The sequence below is a fragment of the Delphinapterus leucas genome, chromosome 14 (assembly GCF_059928025.1).
Source record: "Delphinapterus leucas isolate spDelLeu-1000000601 "Yukka" chromosome 14, BTC_Dleu_Yukka2, whole genome shotgun sequence".
Lineage (NCBI taxonomy): Eukaryota > Metazoa > Chordata > Mammalia > Artiodactyla > Monodontidae > Delphinapterus > Delphinapterus leucas.
The window spans coordinates 26,343,425-26,357,648 of record NC_143142.1 but is presented as its reverse complement, the minus strand read 5'-3'; the positions used below and the strand labels follow the sequence as shown (position 1 = coordinate 26,357,648).

General features: G+C 59.6%; 2 protein-coding genes across 2 annotated transcripts; one reads left to right on the top strand and one right to left on the bottom strand.

Moving 5' to 3' along the window:
* The first annotated feature begins 418 nt into the window (after positions 1–418).
* Positions 419–3,125, top strand: SLC7A4 (solute carrier family 7 member 4). Its single transcript, XM_022551272.3, has 4 exons — positions 419–1,432; positions 1,845–2,485; positions 2,741–2,849; positions 2,953–3,125. The coding sequence occupies exons 1-4, from the start codon at positions 451–453 to the stop codon at positions 3,123–3,125; spliced, it is 1,905 nt and encodes a 634-aa protein (XP_022406980.1). The 5' UTR covers positions 419–450.
* A 2,422-nt stretch (positions 3,126–5,547) lies between these two features.
* On the bottom strand, positions 5,548–14,073 carry P2RX6 (purinergic receptor P2X 6). Its single transcript, XM_022551480.3, has 12 exons — positions 13,940–14,073; positions 13,123–13,273; positions 11,356–11,427; positions 8,400–8,475; positions 8,116–8,209; positions 7,932–8,012; positions 7,713–7,854; positions 7,514–7,623; positions 6,100–6,193; positions 5,966–6,031; positions 5,720–5,797; positions 5,548–5,631 (listed from the first exon to the last, which is right to left on the bottom strand). The coding sequence occupies exons 1-12, from the start codon at positions 14,071–14,073 to the stop codon at positions 5,548–5,550; spliced, it is 1,182 nt and encodes a 393-aa protein (XP_022407188.1).
* Between the last annotated feature and the right edge of the window lie 151 nt (positions 14,074–14,224).

Sequence of the window (14,224 nt, the reverse complement as noted above, 5' to 3'; positions counted from 1 at the left end):
TCCAGCGGGGCGGGGAAGGGGGGAACCGCGATGTCTGGGGCCAGGTGGCCGCCTGGGCTACGCCCAGGGCTGCAGCTCCGCTCCTGTTCCGCGTCCTGGAGGCCTGGCCCAGCTCCCGGAAAGCCTCGGGTTTCCACCTCGCTCTGGGATCCCAGATCACAGGGGCTTGGTTCCCAGCCATGCTCCCTGGGGCTGCCCCCTTCTCACCCTCAGGGTCCACCCCCCACCCCCACCAACAGGCCCAGATTCGGCTCCACCATGGAGCCCCTGAGGCAGAGAGGGCCTCCCACCCACCCCTGTCCCAGCCCTGCCCTCTGGCAGGCCAGTGTTAAGCGGCTCACTACCCCTGGGTGGGATCAGAGGGAGGACGGAAGGCTGGGCAGCCTGTCACTCCCCTCTGGCCCTGGTAGGTGCCAGCAGCTGGCTTGGTGCTCCTCTCAGCTGCCTGCAATGGCTTCAGGACTGCCCAGCACTGCTGGCCTGGCACGCTTCTGCCAGAAGCTGAAACGGCTGAAGCCGCTGGAGGAGGCCACCATGGAGACATCGCTGCAGCGCTGCCTGTCCGCGCTGGACCTGACCCTGCTGGGAGTGGGGTCCATGGTGGGCTCGGGCCTCTATGTGCTCACTGGTACCGTGGCCAAGGAGATAACCGGCCCGGCCGTGATCGTGTCCTTCACTGTGGCCGCGGTGGCCTCCCTGCTGGCGGCCCTGTGTTACGCTGAGTTTGGGGCACGCGTGCCCCGCACAGGCTCTGCCTACCTGTTCACCTATGTGTCCATGGGCGAGCTGTGGGCCTTCCTCATCGGCTGGAACCTGGTGCTCGAGTACGTCATAGCTGGTGCTGCTGTGGCCCGCGCCTGGAGCGGCTACCTGGACGCCATGTTCGACCACCACATCCGCAACTTCACCGAGGCCCATGTGGGCATCTGGCAGGTGCCCCTCCTGGCCAGATATCCTGACTTCCTGGCTGCCGGCATCCTACTTTTGGCCTCCACCTTCGTCTCTTGCGGAGCCCGTGTCTCCTCCTGGCTCAACCACACCTTATCTGCCATCAGCATGGTCGTCATCCTCTTCATCATCATCCTGGGGTTTGTCCTCGCCCGCTCACACAACTGGGGCAAGGAGGAGGGCGGCTTTGCACCCTTCGGCTTCTCCGGTATCATGTCCGGCACCGCGACCTGCTTCTATGCCTTCGTGGGCTTTGACGTCATTGCCGCCTCTAGTGAGGAGGCCCGGAACCCGAAGCGAGCCGTGCCCCTGGCCATTGCCATCTCGCTAGGCCTCGCAGCTAGCGCCTACATCCTGGTCTCCACGGTGCTCACCCTCATGGTGCCCTGGCACAGCCTGGACCCTAATTCAGCGCTCGCTGACGCCTTCTACCAGCGGGGCTACAGCTGGGCTGGCTACCTCGTGGCGACTGGCTCCATCTGCGGTAAGTGGGGTCCTGCCCTGGCCTCCCGGGGAACACATCTCCAGCTGGGCCTCAGTTTTACCAGTTGTATAATGGACCCGGGAATGGGCTACTTATTAGACTCCACCCAGGCTTGTTGGCAGAGACCTACTCAACCTACTCCCCGTTGTACATGGTATGTCGGTCTGGGCGTGTGCTTCTGTGTCCTTTCCTGGACAGAGGTACTCAGCCTTCACCAGATTCCCCAGTGGCCTGTGACCTAAACTGAGGTGTCCCACTCCTGGGTTGGGGTAGTGACAATCCTGCACCCTATAGGCACTCAGGCTCACTCTGAGAACCCAGGCAGACTCGTGCGCATGCTCCCGAGGTGCCCCAGCTGTGGCCCGTGGGGTGTCTATGTGCCATGCTGACCAGCCCCCGCCCTCTGCTGCAGCCATGACCACTGTCCTGCTCAACGGTCTCTTCTGCCTTCCCCGCATCATCTACGCCATGGCCGCCGACGGGCTATTCTTCCAGGCATTTGCCTACGTGCACCCCCGGACACAGGTGCCTCTGGTAGGCATCCTGGTGTTCGGGGTTCTCACGGTTTTGGTGGCGCTGCTGCTGGACCTCGAGGCATTGGTCCAGTTCCTGTCCATTGGCACACTGCTGGCCTACACCTTCGTGGCCATCAGCATTATCGTGCTGCGATTCCAGAAGGCCCCTCTGTCCAGTTCCCCAAGCCCAGCCAGCCCCCGCCCTGCGGCCAAGGAGTACAATTCCTTCTCAGACCACATAGAGCTGGTGGGCACCGAGCAGGTCCCAGCCCCCGAGCCTGGGCAGCTGCGGCCAGCCCTCAGGCCCTACTTGGGCTTCCTGGATAGGTGCAGCCCTGGAGTGGCCGTGGCTTCAGCGATCTGCGTCCTGGTGGCCTCAGCCATCACCCTGGGCTGTGTGCTGATCTTCGGGGACTCAGCCCTGCACCTCCCTCGCTGGGGCTACATCCTGCTGCTTCTGCTCTGCAGCATCATGTTTCTGCTCAGTCTCCTCGTCCTGGGGGCCCACCAGCAGCAACGCCAGCAGGACACCTTCCAGGTACCTCTCTCCACTCCCAACACCCACTTGCTGTCAGCCCACCAGCTCCCTTCTCCCCCGCATCCTCCGCTGCAGTGGGATGACCACGGCTCACAGGCTGGGGAGGCAGCATGCACATCCACCTGTGTCTGTGAGTGGGCCCTGGTCTCCAGAATCTCCAGAGGCAGAGAAAGGCTCTGAGGCCTCTAGAGCAGTTGGGCCCTGGGCCAGCAGCCTCCCCTGCAGCCCAGCCCAGCCCTACCCTTGCCCCTTCAGATCCCCATGGTGCCCCTGATTCCAGCCCTGAGCATTCTCCTCAACATCTGCCTCATGCTGAAGCTGAGCTACCTGACCTGGGTGCGCTTCTCCATCTGGCTGCTGATCGGTGAGTGGGGGGCCAGGCTGGTGTCCTGGGCCGGCTGCAGGAGGAGGGTGAGGAGGGCGAGCAGGGCTGAGACCTGCCATTCATGCTCGCGCCACCCCTGCAGGACTCTTGGTATATTTCGGCTATGGCATCTGGCACAGCAAGGAGAACCAGCGGGAGCTGCCGGGGCTGACCATCACACACTATGTGGTTTTCTCTAGCGGCAGCCTGGAGGAGACAGTGCAGGTTGTGCAGCCCCCCAGCCAGGTGCCAGCCCAGGACCCCAGCAGTCCATGAGAGCTGCCTGCCCTCCATCCAAGGCAGCTCCGGTTTGCGGGCCTGCCCACGCTAGGGGGGGTCCTTTGGACTGTAGTTCAGGGGCCGAGCTTTGAGTCTTTGGAGCCGGTGTGGCCAGCGCTGGTGTGGTGGACTCTTTGTGCAGTGCCTTCCAGTTTATGTCCAACTCCAGCAACCTGGGCAGGTGGGGTAGGGCGGGTGGGGAAGAAGCCCCAGCCTCAGGAATCCATGATAATAACTGCTTAGCCAGCCATGTGGCCTGTGTTGTGTCCATTGTTCTTTGCGGCACTGAGTCCTCACCTGCCCCCAGGAACCACGCGATTGTCCCCAGTGCAAAGCAAAGGTGCAGAAGTTCTGCAAGGGGGAGATGCCAGCCCTGGGACAGCCCTTAGTCGAGGACACTCAGGCCAGTGCCCTCTGCCCTGCTCAGAAGGCACTATACATACACCCATATGCACTAGGTACAAGAGGGGCAGTGTCAGGCTCCCCTCCTCTGGGGGATGGGTCCAGACAGAAGTGCCCGGGCCCCAAGGAGGCCACCTAGAAAGGGCAGCAGAGTTCGGGGTCCCCTTGTTTCTCCAGAGCATGGCATGTGCCTGAGGCCTGCCTAGGGAGGCAGAGGCACACGCACACAGGCACACACACAGCTTCAAGCATATATCCACATGCCCGCGCGGCTACCCTGGGGTGCGCACTGTGTACAGACTGAGGCAGCAGCTCTTTCCAAGCTCAGACCCTGGTGCTGCTCTCCAGCTGCCCCAGGGGATGCGTGCGCAAGAGCCTGAACCTGCCCCAAGTGCCTTCCAGCCCCCCTGGTCCTTGGGGTGGGGTCCCCAGGCCCACCCTGCACTGCCCACTCGTCTCCCAGGTGATGCTGTGCCCACCACAGGCACCACTAGCTCCCGTCTCTGCCTGTAAGGAGCACGCAGGAAGCTGCTGTCGACAGGCTTTACTCCTGGACCCTGAAGCCATACATCAGCTTTCTTTGGGCCCTGTACATGGGACCCCACCCTGGTAAAGACCTCAGGGCCATGTTCTCTCACCCTGACCTTTGTGGCCTGCCTCCCCAGAGACACTGCTCTGGGGATTGCGAGGCAGCAGGGACCCCAAGGCTTTGCTGAGGCTCCAGATGCCAGATGGTTCCAGATGCTAGCCCAGCCTGAACCCCAACCCTGCCCTCCCCAGCTGGCCCATGTCACTGCCCCGGCAAGCGGCCAGCATGCCTAGTCACCGGGCCCCATGAGAAAGCAGCCCCTCGCCTCCCAGGTGTGCACTCCCAAACCCCTGCCGCTCTCCTGGGGCCAAGATAGGGTCAGACCCCTGCAGCCAGTCCCTCCCTCCCAGCTGTAGGCTCCCTGGCGCATGGGGAGTTCTCCAGCAGGCAGGACTCACACCCTGTGAGGACGTCACAGCCAGATCCAGGCCAGCCTGCCGGGGCCTCTGGAATTTGTTTGGGGCATTCCTTCTGGCCACTGGGCTCCACCCGAAGCGAAGGACAGGGCCTCCTTCGAGCAGTTGCCTCGGGCTGGTTCTTAGGTGTGTGACCTTGGGTAGCAGTGAATTCCAGATATACATTCTCCCCACCCCCACAGTTCCAGAAGGTTGAGCTGGGTGTCACCAAGGAGCACACAGACGGTCCCAAAGGACCCAATGACCACCAACTCAGCTTCTCCATCCTCTTCTACCAATCCCAGCCCTCCACAGTCTGAGGGCTGCCACCAGGAAGGGCTGGTGCATGCGCCATTGCCAGGTCCTAGTGGGTTGGGTCATCTGCCTGCCCCAGTCTGAATTCCATGGATGACCCCCCCAAACTGGGTGGGGACGAGCCCCAGGTACCCAGCACCAGAGCAGCGGAGACAGCCAGCCCTCTTGTCAGACCTCTTTCTACCCTGCCCTAGACTACAGCAGCACAGACCCTGGAACGGCGCTGAGAGGGTGGGGGCTCTACCTACAATGGGGGTGCTGCCAGGGGAGAGGGCTAGAGCCTGCACAGCCAGTGGAGGGTCTGTGCTGACCACTGGTGAGTGAGCCGCTGCTGGAAGCCCTGGTGACAGAGCTAGGAGAGAGTTCTCCAGACACAGCTGGAGCCCTTGTGACCAGCGCCCTGGGACATGTTCCGCTGCAGGTCTCTGTGCAATAGTAGCTTCTGCTGCTCCCTGGGCGGTACCCTGCCGAGGCCAGAGTCAGGGTAGGGACAGTGTGCCTGGGATTTGAAGGATGGAATTCTCCCACTCCCTGCCCTGGTCCTGCTGGGGCTCCATCCATGAGGTTCCCAAGGCAAGGCCCCTCCCTTCCCAGCCCCGACCCCTGACAGCAGGGAACAGGCCTCAGGAATGGGCCAGCAAGCAGGCGCCAGGGCCAAGGCTTTGGTGTCCAGCTCCTGGTAGCAGCCCTGGCTGTTGGGACAGGCGCTGGGGCCCCTCTAAGGAGCCTGGGCAGCCAGATGCAGGGGTGCAGATGCCAGTTTTGTCTGCTCAGGGCTGGCGGTCACCTTTGGAGCTTTTGCCTGCAGATAAGGACAGCAGGTCGGGGCTCAGGCCGACGTTCCCCAGAAGTGTAGCAGAGCCCAGGCGCCAGGCAGGCCAGCAGCTTACCTCCTCATACTTGGTCCTCCAGTAGAAATGAGCTTCTCCATCCACGTACAACAGCAGCAGGTCACACAGGAAGGTGATCTGGGAGAGGCAGGACTGACCTGTGTCCCGGCCCCCAACCCGCCCTCCCGCCACCTCCCCAGACCTCCCCCCAACTAGACCTAACGTCAGGGGGCTCGGCTGTGCCATCGGATGGGCCTGGGCCCACATTCACCGAAGCCAGAGGGAGCACGCTTCAGCCAGACTCACCACGCCCAGCCAAGCTGCTCCTGTGCCCAGAGTGATGAGTGTGGGGATGAGCCCGAACTTCCCTGCCTGAGAGACCTGGGTAAGCCTCTAAGCCGTGCCTGTCACCCCCCACCCACCCGCCCCTGCCCACCTACCCGCCCAGTGACGAGGATGTCAAAACGGATCCCGTAGAGCTTTAGCAGACTTCGGACCTCCACACCCGAGGCCTCCCACCAGTGAGTGGCCGTCCTGGGGGCAGGAGAGAGTCTGGTGGCCTGTTCTGCCCGCTTCCCGGCCAGGCTGGCCCTCCCAGGCCTCCATCTTACTCACCCACTGACTCCACAAACCCCCAGCCCTACCCTGAGTCCTGGGTTTTTTGTTGAGGATACAGGGAAAGAGCAAGCAGGACCCGCCTCTCAGGAGCTCCCTGCCTGCTGAGGGGATGGGGTAGAGGGGTCTCTAAATAGATGCCTGCAGTGGGGGCAGGGGGAGCTGGGGGGCAGGCCCAGGGCTGTGAGGGTCCAGAGGGGGTAGCTCACTCTCCCCTAGGAACCAGGGAAGGCTTTCTGCAGTGGGGACACGCAGGTTGGTTTTCCAGGGATCAGGAAGGAGTTCTAGACAAAGCAGTACCAGCGAGAGCACAGAACTAAGGGGAGCAGAGCACAGGTGGGGGCCAGCTCCACATAGCTGCAAAGGGCAGGGGAGGTCAGTGAAACCAGTCCAGGCAAGGTCCACTTGTGTGTGTGTGCACGCAAGTGACGAGGTGACATGAGGTGGCAGAAACATAGGATCCCACTGGGCAGCAGCAGGGGAAGGTCTGCTTGGGAGACTCAAAGGCATGAGAATAAATGCAATGCAAGTTCCTTGAGTACACCCTGGACTGGAAAATAAAAAGATTTCGGACTATTATTGGCACAATTGGGGAAATTTAAATATTAGATTCATTCTGCCAGTGTTAAATTTCTTGAATGTGACAACAGGACAGCGGTCACTTGGGAAAGGTCCTTATTCTCAGGACAGCCTGGGGAAGGGTGAGTGTCTGCCGGACATCTCCTTACTTTCAAATGGTTTGGTCTGAAATCTATCTAAATATATCCAGCTCAGTCTAGAGAGGAGAGAGAAAGCAAACGTGTCAAAATGGTAAAAACAAAAAACAAAAAAAACCCTGGTGAACCCAGATGACAGCTATATGGGTGTTCACGGTACTAATCTTTGAACTTTTCTATAGATTTTTGTAATTTTTTTGATAAAACCTTAAGGGAAAAGTAAAAAAGAAAGCCCCCTGTGCAGTGGAGGGAGGTGCTAGAGGCAGGATGGGGGAGGAGGGGCTGGGGGAGGGGTCCCAGCAGCAGCAGGGGTGTGGGGTGGAGGAGATAGGGCTCAGGAGGGAGGCTGGATGGAGCCTGTGTTGGGGGTCGTGGAGCTGAGACCACCTTCTCCTTCCCCTGGGCCCCCCTCCCACATATAGTGGGCATCCAGAGTTCTGGGAGGGGTGGTCTGTCCCGACCACCACAGGAGGACAGGCAGACAAGAACCTGGCTCGGAGCAGGTGGGCAGTGGGGGCCGCACCTGAAGTTGTAGCTCCGCTCCTGCAGCTGGAAGGAGTAGTGGGGCCAGCAGTCAGAGGCCCTGGTGTCCAGGTCGCAGTTCCAGTGGACGTGGATGCCCATGGCACCGCCCTGCACACAGCACAGCACTGCTCCACCGGCTTGGGGCCCGGGGCCCTCTCCCAGCCCTCCCGGAACCCTGCCCCCAACCACAGACCCACCAGCAGCGCCAGGTCCTCAAAGACCCCTCCAGCGGCAGCCATGAGGTCCCTGATGCGGAACACAGGGCAGGAGGGGCTGGAGCGCGGGTCGTAGCGGCAGCGCTTGAAATATGTTGGGTCCTGGGTGTCCAAGGCATTGGACCTGAAAGGGGTGGGCGAGGGTCAGGCCAGGCAGGGGACACAGAGGGTCTTCGACCAGCCAGGACCTTCCCACCTTACTTGGAGAAGTTAAACTTGCTGAAGGTGACGGTGTTTTTGATGAACAGCGTGAAGTTCTCGGCCTGGACCAGCAGGGGCTTCCTGTGGGGCAGGGGACAGGGCGGGGGAGGGGGGGGGGCGGGCGGCGGTGAGTGGCAGGCTCTGTGGTCCTGGGGCAGGGATGGAGGATGCGGGGGAGACTTACACAGGCACAGCACCACTCTCCACTGGGCACCAGCCCCGGATCTCACAGGTCCTGTGGGTCCCGTTGAACACTACGCACTGGCCCGTTTTTATGCCTTGAAAATGCAAGACAAACTCCAGGCCCTCAAATCTCCATGGGGCCTGGGGAGGGGTGGGGAGGGGGCCGTTGACAGAGAGACGCAGAGGCACCATGTGCACTGATGAGCCACCCAGGGTCCCACCAGGCCCCCGGAGCCCCCACTCCAGTGGAAGCACTGCAAGGTGGGGGTTGGGGGGGCCGGTTACCGTGGCTGTGGGTCCCTGTCTCCCCTTCAGGACAGTCCTGGTCGGCCCAGCAGCTAGCCAGCGGGATGGAGGGGTGCTAGGGGTGAGAGAGCAGACTTGCCAAGGGCCGAGGGATGCCTCCTCCGTGACCTGCCCTGCAGTCCACAGGGACACGCCCCTCCCTGCCTTAGCCTCTCAGGGATCCCTGAGTTTGGGGGCCCAAGAGAAAGCTGGAGGGTGCAAATGAAAGGGGGGCGCGAACAGCCCTGGCTGGGTAGGGGTGCAATTGCTGTATTCCAAGGCTGAGCAAGACTCCTGCCCTGCTACTTCTGTCGGGGCAGAAGTGGTTCATCCAGGGGGACTGCCCTGCCCTGGTGGTGCAGTGGATAAGACTCTGCGCTCCCAATGCAGGGGGCCCAGGTTTGATCCCTGGTCAGGGAACTAGATCCCATATGCCGCAACTAAGAGTTGGAATGCCGCAACTAAGGAGCTGGCGAGCCACAACTAAGGAGACCGCCTGCAGCAACTAAGACCCCACACAACCAAATAAATAAATATTTTTTAAAAAAGAAGTGGTTCATCCAGGCCTAGCTCCTCTGGTCCAATTCAGAGGACAGAACAGGGAAGATGGCAGGACGGTGGGGAAGGTGAGTTCATGCCAGGGCGGAGGTGCTGGGGGCTGACCAAGGGGGCGGCCCTGGTGGGAGGGGCCTGGGAAGTACACAGGCTCCTCCCTTCCCTGCTGGTTCTTCTGTAAAACAGGGACATAGGTGCCTGCACACAGCGACAGAGTTCTGGGGATCAGCCAAGAGGGGAAGGTGGTGAGCTTTCCGGGGGTCCCAGGCCCCGAAAGGAAGGCACAGCCCACAGACGCAGTTCTGTAGTTCTGTCCCGGCTGAGGCTTGACGCTGCTGCCCAGGGCACCCAGTTCAGGGGCAGCAGGGGGGACACAGCATCTGGTGGTAAGAAGGGCTCAGGGGCTCTGAGCCAAATGTGATTAGAGGGCAGAGGACAGTGTGGAGCCACCTGCTCTGCCTTGCTGTCCCTACCTGTGTCCTGAATCTGCCCCTCTTCTCCACCCTGGCTGGGCCACCATCTCCTTTGTCCAGACCCCATGGTGACCAACATGGGTCCCCATCTCGGCCTCATTCTCCTCCATCCAGCAGCCTGAATCATCCCTCCCAAGGCACAGAAGATGAAGTGCCCCTCCCCTGAGCCCCTCTGCGCCCCCCATGCTCCTGTGATCAAGCTCAGCTCCACAGCAGGGCTCTTGGGGCCCTGATATCTTGGGCTCCACCCTTCCCACTCCAGTCCAAACAGGCTCCAACCCCACTGAGCAGCAGGTGACCCCAGAGATGCCTCACCCCATACAGCAGGGGCCTTTGCCCACGCAGCCCCCTCTGCCTGGATAGCCTCAAGATCCTGACTGAGTCTCTGAGTCCAGTGGGAAACCCTTCCTGAGGCCCTGAGCTGGCAGAGGAGGCGCCTCCCTGGGGCTCCCAGCTGCAGCCTCTGCCCCTGTCGCAGGACCTGGCATCGTGGCTGGGCTGTCTGTGCAGAAGCTCCTTGGCGTATGCGGGCTGGACTTCTGCAGCCCCGGGGGAGGCTCAGCAGGTTTCTGAAGCTGTAACACTACAGGGAGCACGGTGTGCTGGGAGGGACCAGACGACCAGGACCCTCAGAGGAGCTGCTCTCAGGAAGCCGGGTGGTCAGATCTGGTGGTCAGTTTCATGGGACAAGCCAGAAGCCGGGACACAGGGCAAAGAGGAATCCCATGGATTCCAGAAAATGCAGAACCATGGCCCCAGAAAAATTTCAGGACAGTCCACACACTGAACAATAAATAGGCGTCGTCTGAGCATTTGGAAAGGGAAGGACATCATGCGTTTGCCCAGTGCACACACATCACCTCCTCTGAGGATGGGGCAGACCAGGGACATGTGACATCCCCAGCAACTGTGGTGGGACCAACGACCAGGACTTAGGGGCAGGGACCACACAGTTACTCTCCAGCCCAGCAAGCAATTAACTTTTAGCCTCGATTAAAGAAAGATGTCACCATGGAGGTAGGCTTCCAAGGCTATGTCCTGGTTCCTGACTGTTCAAACAAAATCCACAGCTAGGAAACTGTACACTTAAAAATGGTTAAGATTGTAAATTTTATGTTACATGTATGTTATCACAATTTAAAAAATTGGAAAAAAATCCACAGCTGGAGAGAAGAGTCAGTGGGCTCTGTGACAGAGACTGGATCCCTGGGACATCCCTAGGCAAGGGGAAAAGGTGAGATTTCAGGGGGAGGATCTGCATTTCTGGATAAGAAATGGATCTGAAGATGGCAGGAGACGGGCTTGACCACAGTTGTAGTGAAAAGTACCCAGAGACCATAAGGGACCCTGAGTGCAGCATAAGCAGGAGTGTGCTGTTTGCGCACAAAAATGGAAGCTGCCCCAGCACACATTAATAGAGGCTGTGCATAGAAAAGGGCTTGCCTGGTTTTTTTTGTTTCTTTTTGTTTGCACTGGGTCTTCGTTGCTGTGTGCGGGCTTTCTCTAGTTGTGTCGCGCGAGGGCTACTCTTCATTGTGGGGCGCGGGCTTCTCATTGTGGTGGCTTCTCTTGTTGCAGAGCATGGGTTCTAAGCACATGGGCTCCAGCAGTTGTGGTGCATGGGCTCAGTAGTTGTGGCGCAGGGACTTAGTTGCTCTGCAGCGTGTGGGACCAGGGATCGAACCCGTGTCCCCTGCATTGGCAGGCGGACACTTAACCACTGCACCACCAGGGAAGTCCCCCAGCTTGCCTCTTGCTATTATAAGAGCCCACCTGAGCACTGTGCCCCATTCTGGGTGTTACCCTGACAACCTCCAGAATGCCCAGAGGTGGGACCAGGATGTGGAGGGGCCTGGACACCTCATGGGGGACAGCAGCAGGAGATTCTGGAACTAGGAACCCGCTGGGAAGCCCTCAGGCAGCCTTACCTCTGGGCATCTGCCCTGAACTTGTTCTGGCGTCACAAGGAAATTGGTCACCAAGAAAAACACGTTCTCTCCCTAGAAGACAAGTGTCAGGGTTGGTCTCTGCTCCCCGCTCCCATCGGGAGATGCCAGAAGCCAGCAGCTTGGCTTGTGCGGGAAGGGGCCCTGGCCCCATAGGGTCATCAGCCCTGAGCCCCAGGAAAACGCTCTCCAGTGAGGCAAGGGAGGCAGAGACAGGAGGTTGGCTGGGCTGCTGGCCATTTCTGAGCCCATGTGTGCCTCCCACATTCATTTAGTTGCTCAACCAGAATTTTCCAAGAGCCTCCTGCTTCCAGGCACTGAAGATCCAGGCTAGTGGGGAGGTGTGCCCCTCACTGCAGGCATGGCCAGGGGCCAGGGGAGCCGGAGGTAAGCTCTGTTTGGACAAAAGATGACTGGAGCCTCTGTGCTGCACACGAGAGCTCAGCGGGTGTGGGGGATGCACGCCCAGGAAGGGGAGGCGAGGGCTGGGCAGAGGCAGAGGCAGCGGTATGGTGGTAGTCAGGATCTAGAGGGGCTTCGTGGCCACCATCATGAAAGGAAGCCTCCTAAGGGTCAAAGGTAAGGGCTGGCAGGCTCAGCCTGGATGCCGCATGGGGACCCACCAGAGACTTCAGCCATTCAGGGATGGTGTGAGCAGCTGTGAAAGCTGTTAGGAAATGGTATGAACAGGAGGGAGGGACAGTAAGGTATCCAGCAGGTCCAGCCTCGGCACTGGTGGATGTCATTGGATGACAAAAGGCCACACTGGGAGAGGGAGATGATTTCTCTTTGGATGTGGCGGGTGTGCACCCAGGAGGCAGCTGTGCTCAGGGCAGGTGGTCACCGGGGTTAGAATTTGGGCACCGGCAGGACAGAGGAGGAAACTAAGGTTGTGGACGATCGGGTGGAAGGAGAAGTTGCCGGAAATGCAGCATGGGAGGGGCAGAGGAGAAGCACTCGACAGCAGTGTTCCAGGTCAGAGAAGAGGCGTCCAGGAAGCTCCAGGTCTCGGCACCCTGCACCCCTCTCACCCCACCCTCAAGCTCAAGCCTTGAGCTTCTAGACACTCCTCTCCTTTCCAGATGCAGACTTTTAATTTATTTTTTTTTCCATTATGGTTTACTACAGGATACTGAATATAGCTCCCTGTGCTATACAGCAGGACCTTGTTGTTTATCCATCCTGTATATAAAGGTTTGCATCTGCTAATTCCAAACTCCCAATCCATCCCTCCCCCACTACCCTCCCCCTTGGCAACCACAAGTCTGTTCTCTATGTCTGTGAGTCTGTTTCTGTTTCATAGATAAGTTCATTTGTGTCATATTTTAGATTCCATATATAAGTGGTATCATATGGCATTTGTCTGTCTCTGCCTGACTTACTTCACTTAGTATGATCCTCTTTAGGTCCATCCATGTACCTGCAAATGGCATTATTTCATTCTTTTTTATGGCTGAGAAATATCCCACTGTATACATGTACCACATCTTCTTTATCTACTCCAGATGCAGACTTTGTAAATGCATCCCTCTGGTCTGGCTTCCCATCACATCACCTCCTCTGCACGGAAACCTCTTACACATCCCTGAAAGCCCTGTCCAGACACCACTCCTCTGTAAGGCCCTTCTCGAGCGTGGCCCTGTGACAGCACCAGCACCCCCTCTGGCATCACATCCCTCTCTCGCACACACTCGGTGCAGGGATGGTATCAGAGGTGCCAGTACCTGGCAGCAGCACCAAGTCACCCACCTGTGGTGGCTTCACGAAGTCAGCCACATCCCACAGCCGGTTCCCCAGGTCCTTGATCTGGGTTACGGAAACCCCTTTGAGTTTGGTGATGACAGAAATCTGGGGGTCCAGGTCCTGCTCCTGGTAGCCTTTTTTGGCGAGGAGGGCCCACCTGAGGAGGAGGCAACAGGTGGTATGGTATGTCCCTGGCACACGGCAGATCTGGGACCACCTGCTCAGTCTCTCCCCCGATACCCTCCAGGCTCCCAGGCCAGCATTCAGGGGCCCCACCTCCTCCCCACCTCATTTCCCGCACCAAACACCCTGCACAGGCCAGAGGCTCTGGCCATGCATAGGAGAGCCAGTACCCTCACCAGGCACCCATGGGCTTGGAGATGCCCACCACCACCTCCTTCACCAGCCAATCCCCTCCTCCTGCCTGGCCTAGATCCAGCTTCCTCTTTAAAGACTACCCTGACCCAGCTTAAACTGGTCTCTACTGGGGGCCTTAGTGCTTCAGCTCTCACAAGTGTCAGGGACTACCTCCTGCCGGCCGGGGGCCTCCTGTGCAGGGATGGGGGCCCATCCTGCTCTGTGCCCAAGCCCAATATGGGGCTGGGAACAAGGCACAGGAAAGAATGCAGGTGGGCACCCAAGCACACAACCTGCTCTTACACCCCACTGGCCTCTAGACAGACGGAGAGCCTTCCTTCTGCCCACCTCCTGACCTGCTCCACAACCACCAGCCCAGCCCCTGAAGAGTCAGACCTTCACCCCTCAGCCCAGCAGGACCAGTCGTGATCCCTCCGGCTAGCACGCCCAGGAGCCGTTCTCTTACCCCACCACGTAGACCATGACCCCCAGCTGCAGCAACCTCTGCAAGGCGCCCACCCGCCAGTTCCGGGTCCTCACATACTTTTCCGTTTTGTAATCCAGAAGCCCCCAGCCCACCACGGCCCCTGGGGAGCCCATGCTCCCAGATCCTGCCGGCGGCTGGGGCGCGTGAGTCAGCACAGCAGCTGCAGCCACAGCTGAACAGGAGGTAAAGCAAGAAGCAGGCGCCAAGCCGGGCCAGGCCAGCAGCTATTAAAGGGACACTCAGGACAGGATTCAGCCTCCACCT

Excerpts from the sequence above, each read along its gene's own strand:
- SLC7A4 (XM_022551272.3), top strand. The coding sequence starts at position 451 with ATGGCTTCAGGACTGCCCAGCACTGCTGGCCTGGCACGCTTCTGCCAG. Across the intron at positions 2,486-2,740 it reads GCCAGCAGGACACCTTCCAG|ATCCCCATGGTGCCCCTGAT; the intron begins GTACCTCTCTCC and ends TTGCCCCTTCAG. Across the intron at positions 2,850-2,952 it reads CTCCATCTGGCTGCTGATCG|GACTCTTGGTATATTTCGGC; the intron begins GTGAGTGGGGGG and ends CCACCCCTGCAG.
- P2RX6 (XM_022551480.3), bottom strand. The coding sequence starts at position 14,073 with ATGGGCTCCCCAGGGGCCGTGGTGGGCTGGGGGCTTCTGGATTACAAA. Across the intron at positions 8,476-11,355 it reads TTCAGGGCAGATGCCCAGAG|CACCCCTCCATCCCGCTGGC; the intron begins GTAAGGCTGCCT and ends TCTCACCCCTAG. Across the intron at positions 6,194-7,513 it reads GAGCGGAGCTACAACTTCAG|GACGGCCACTCACTGGTGGG; the intron begins GTGCGGCCCCCA and ends TCCTGCCCCCAG.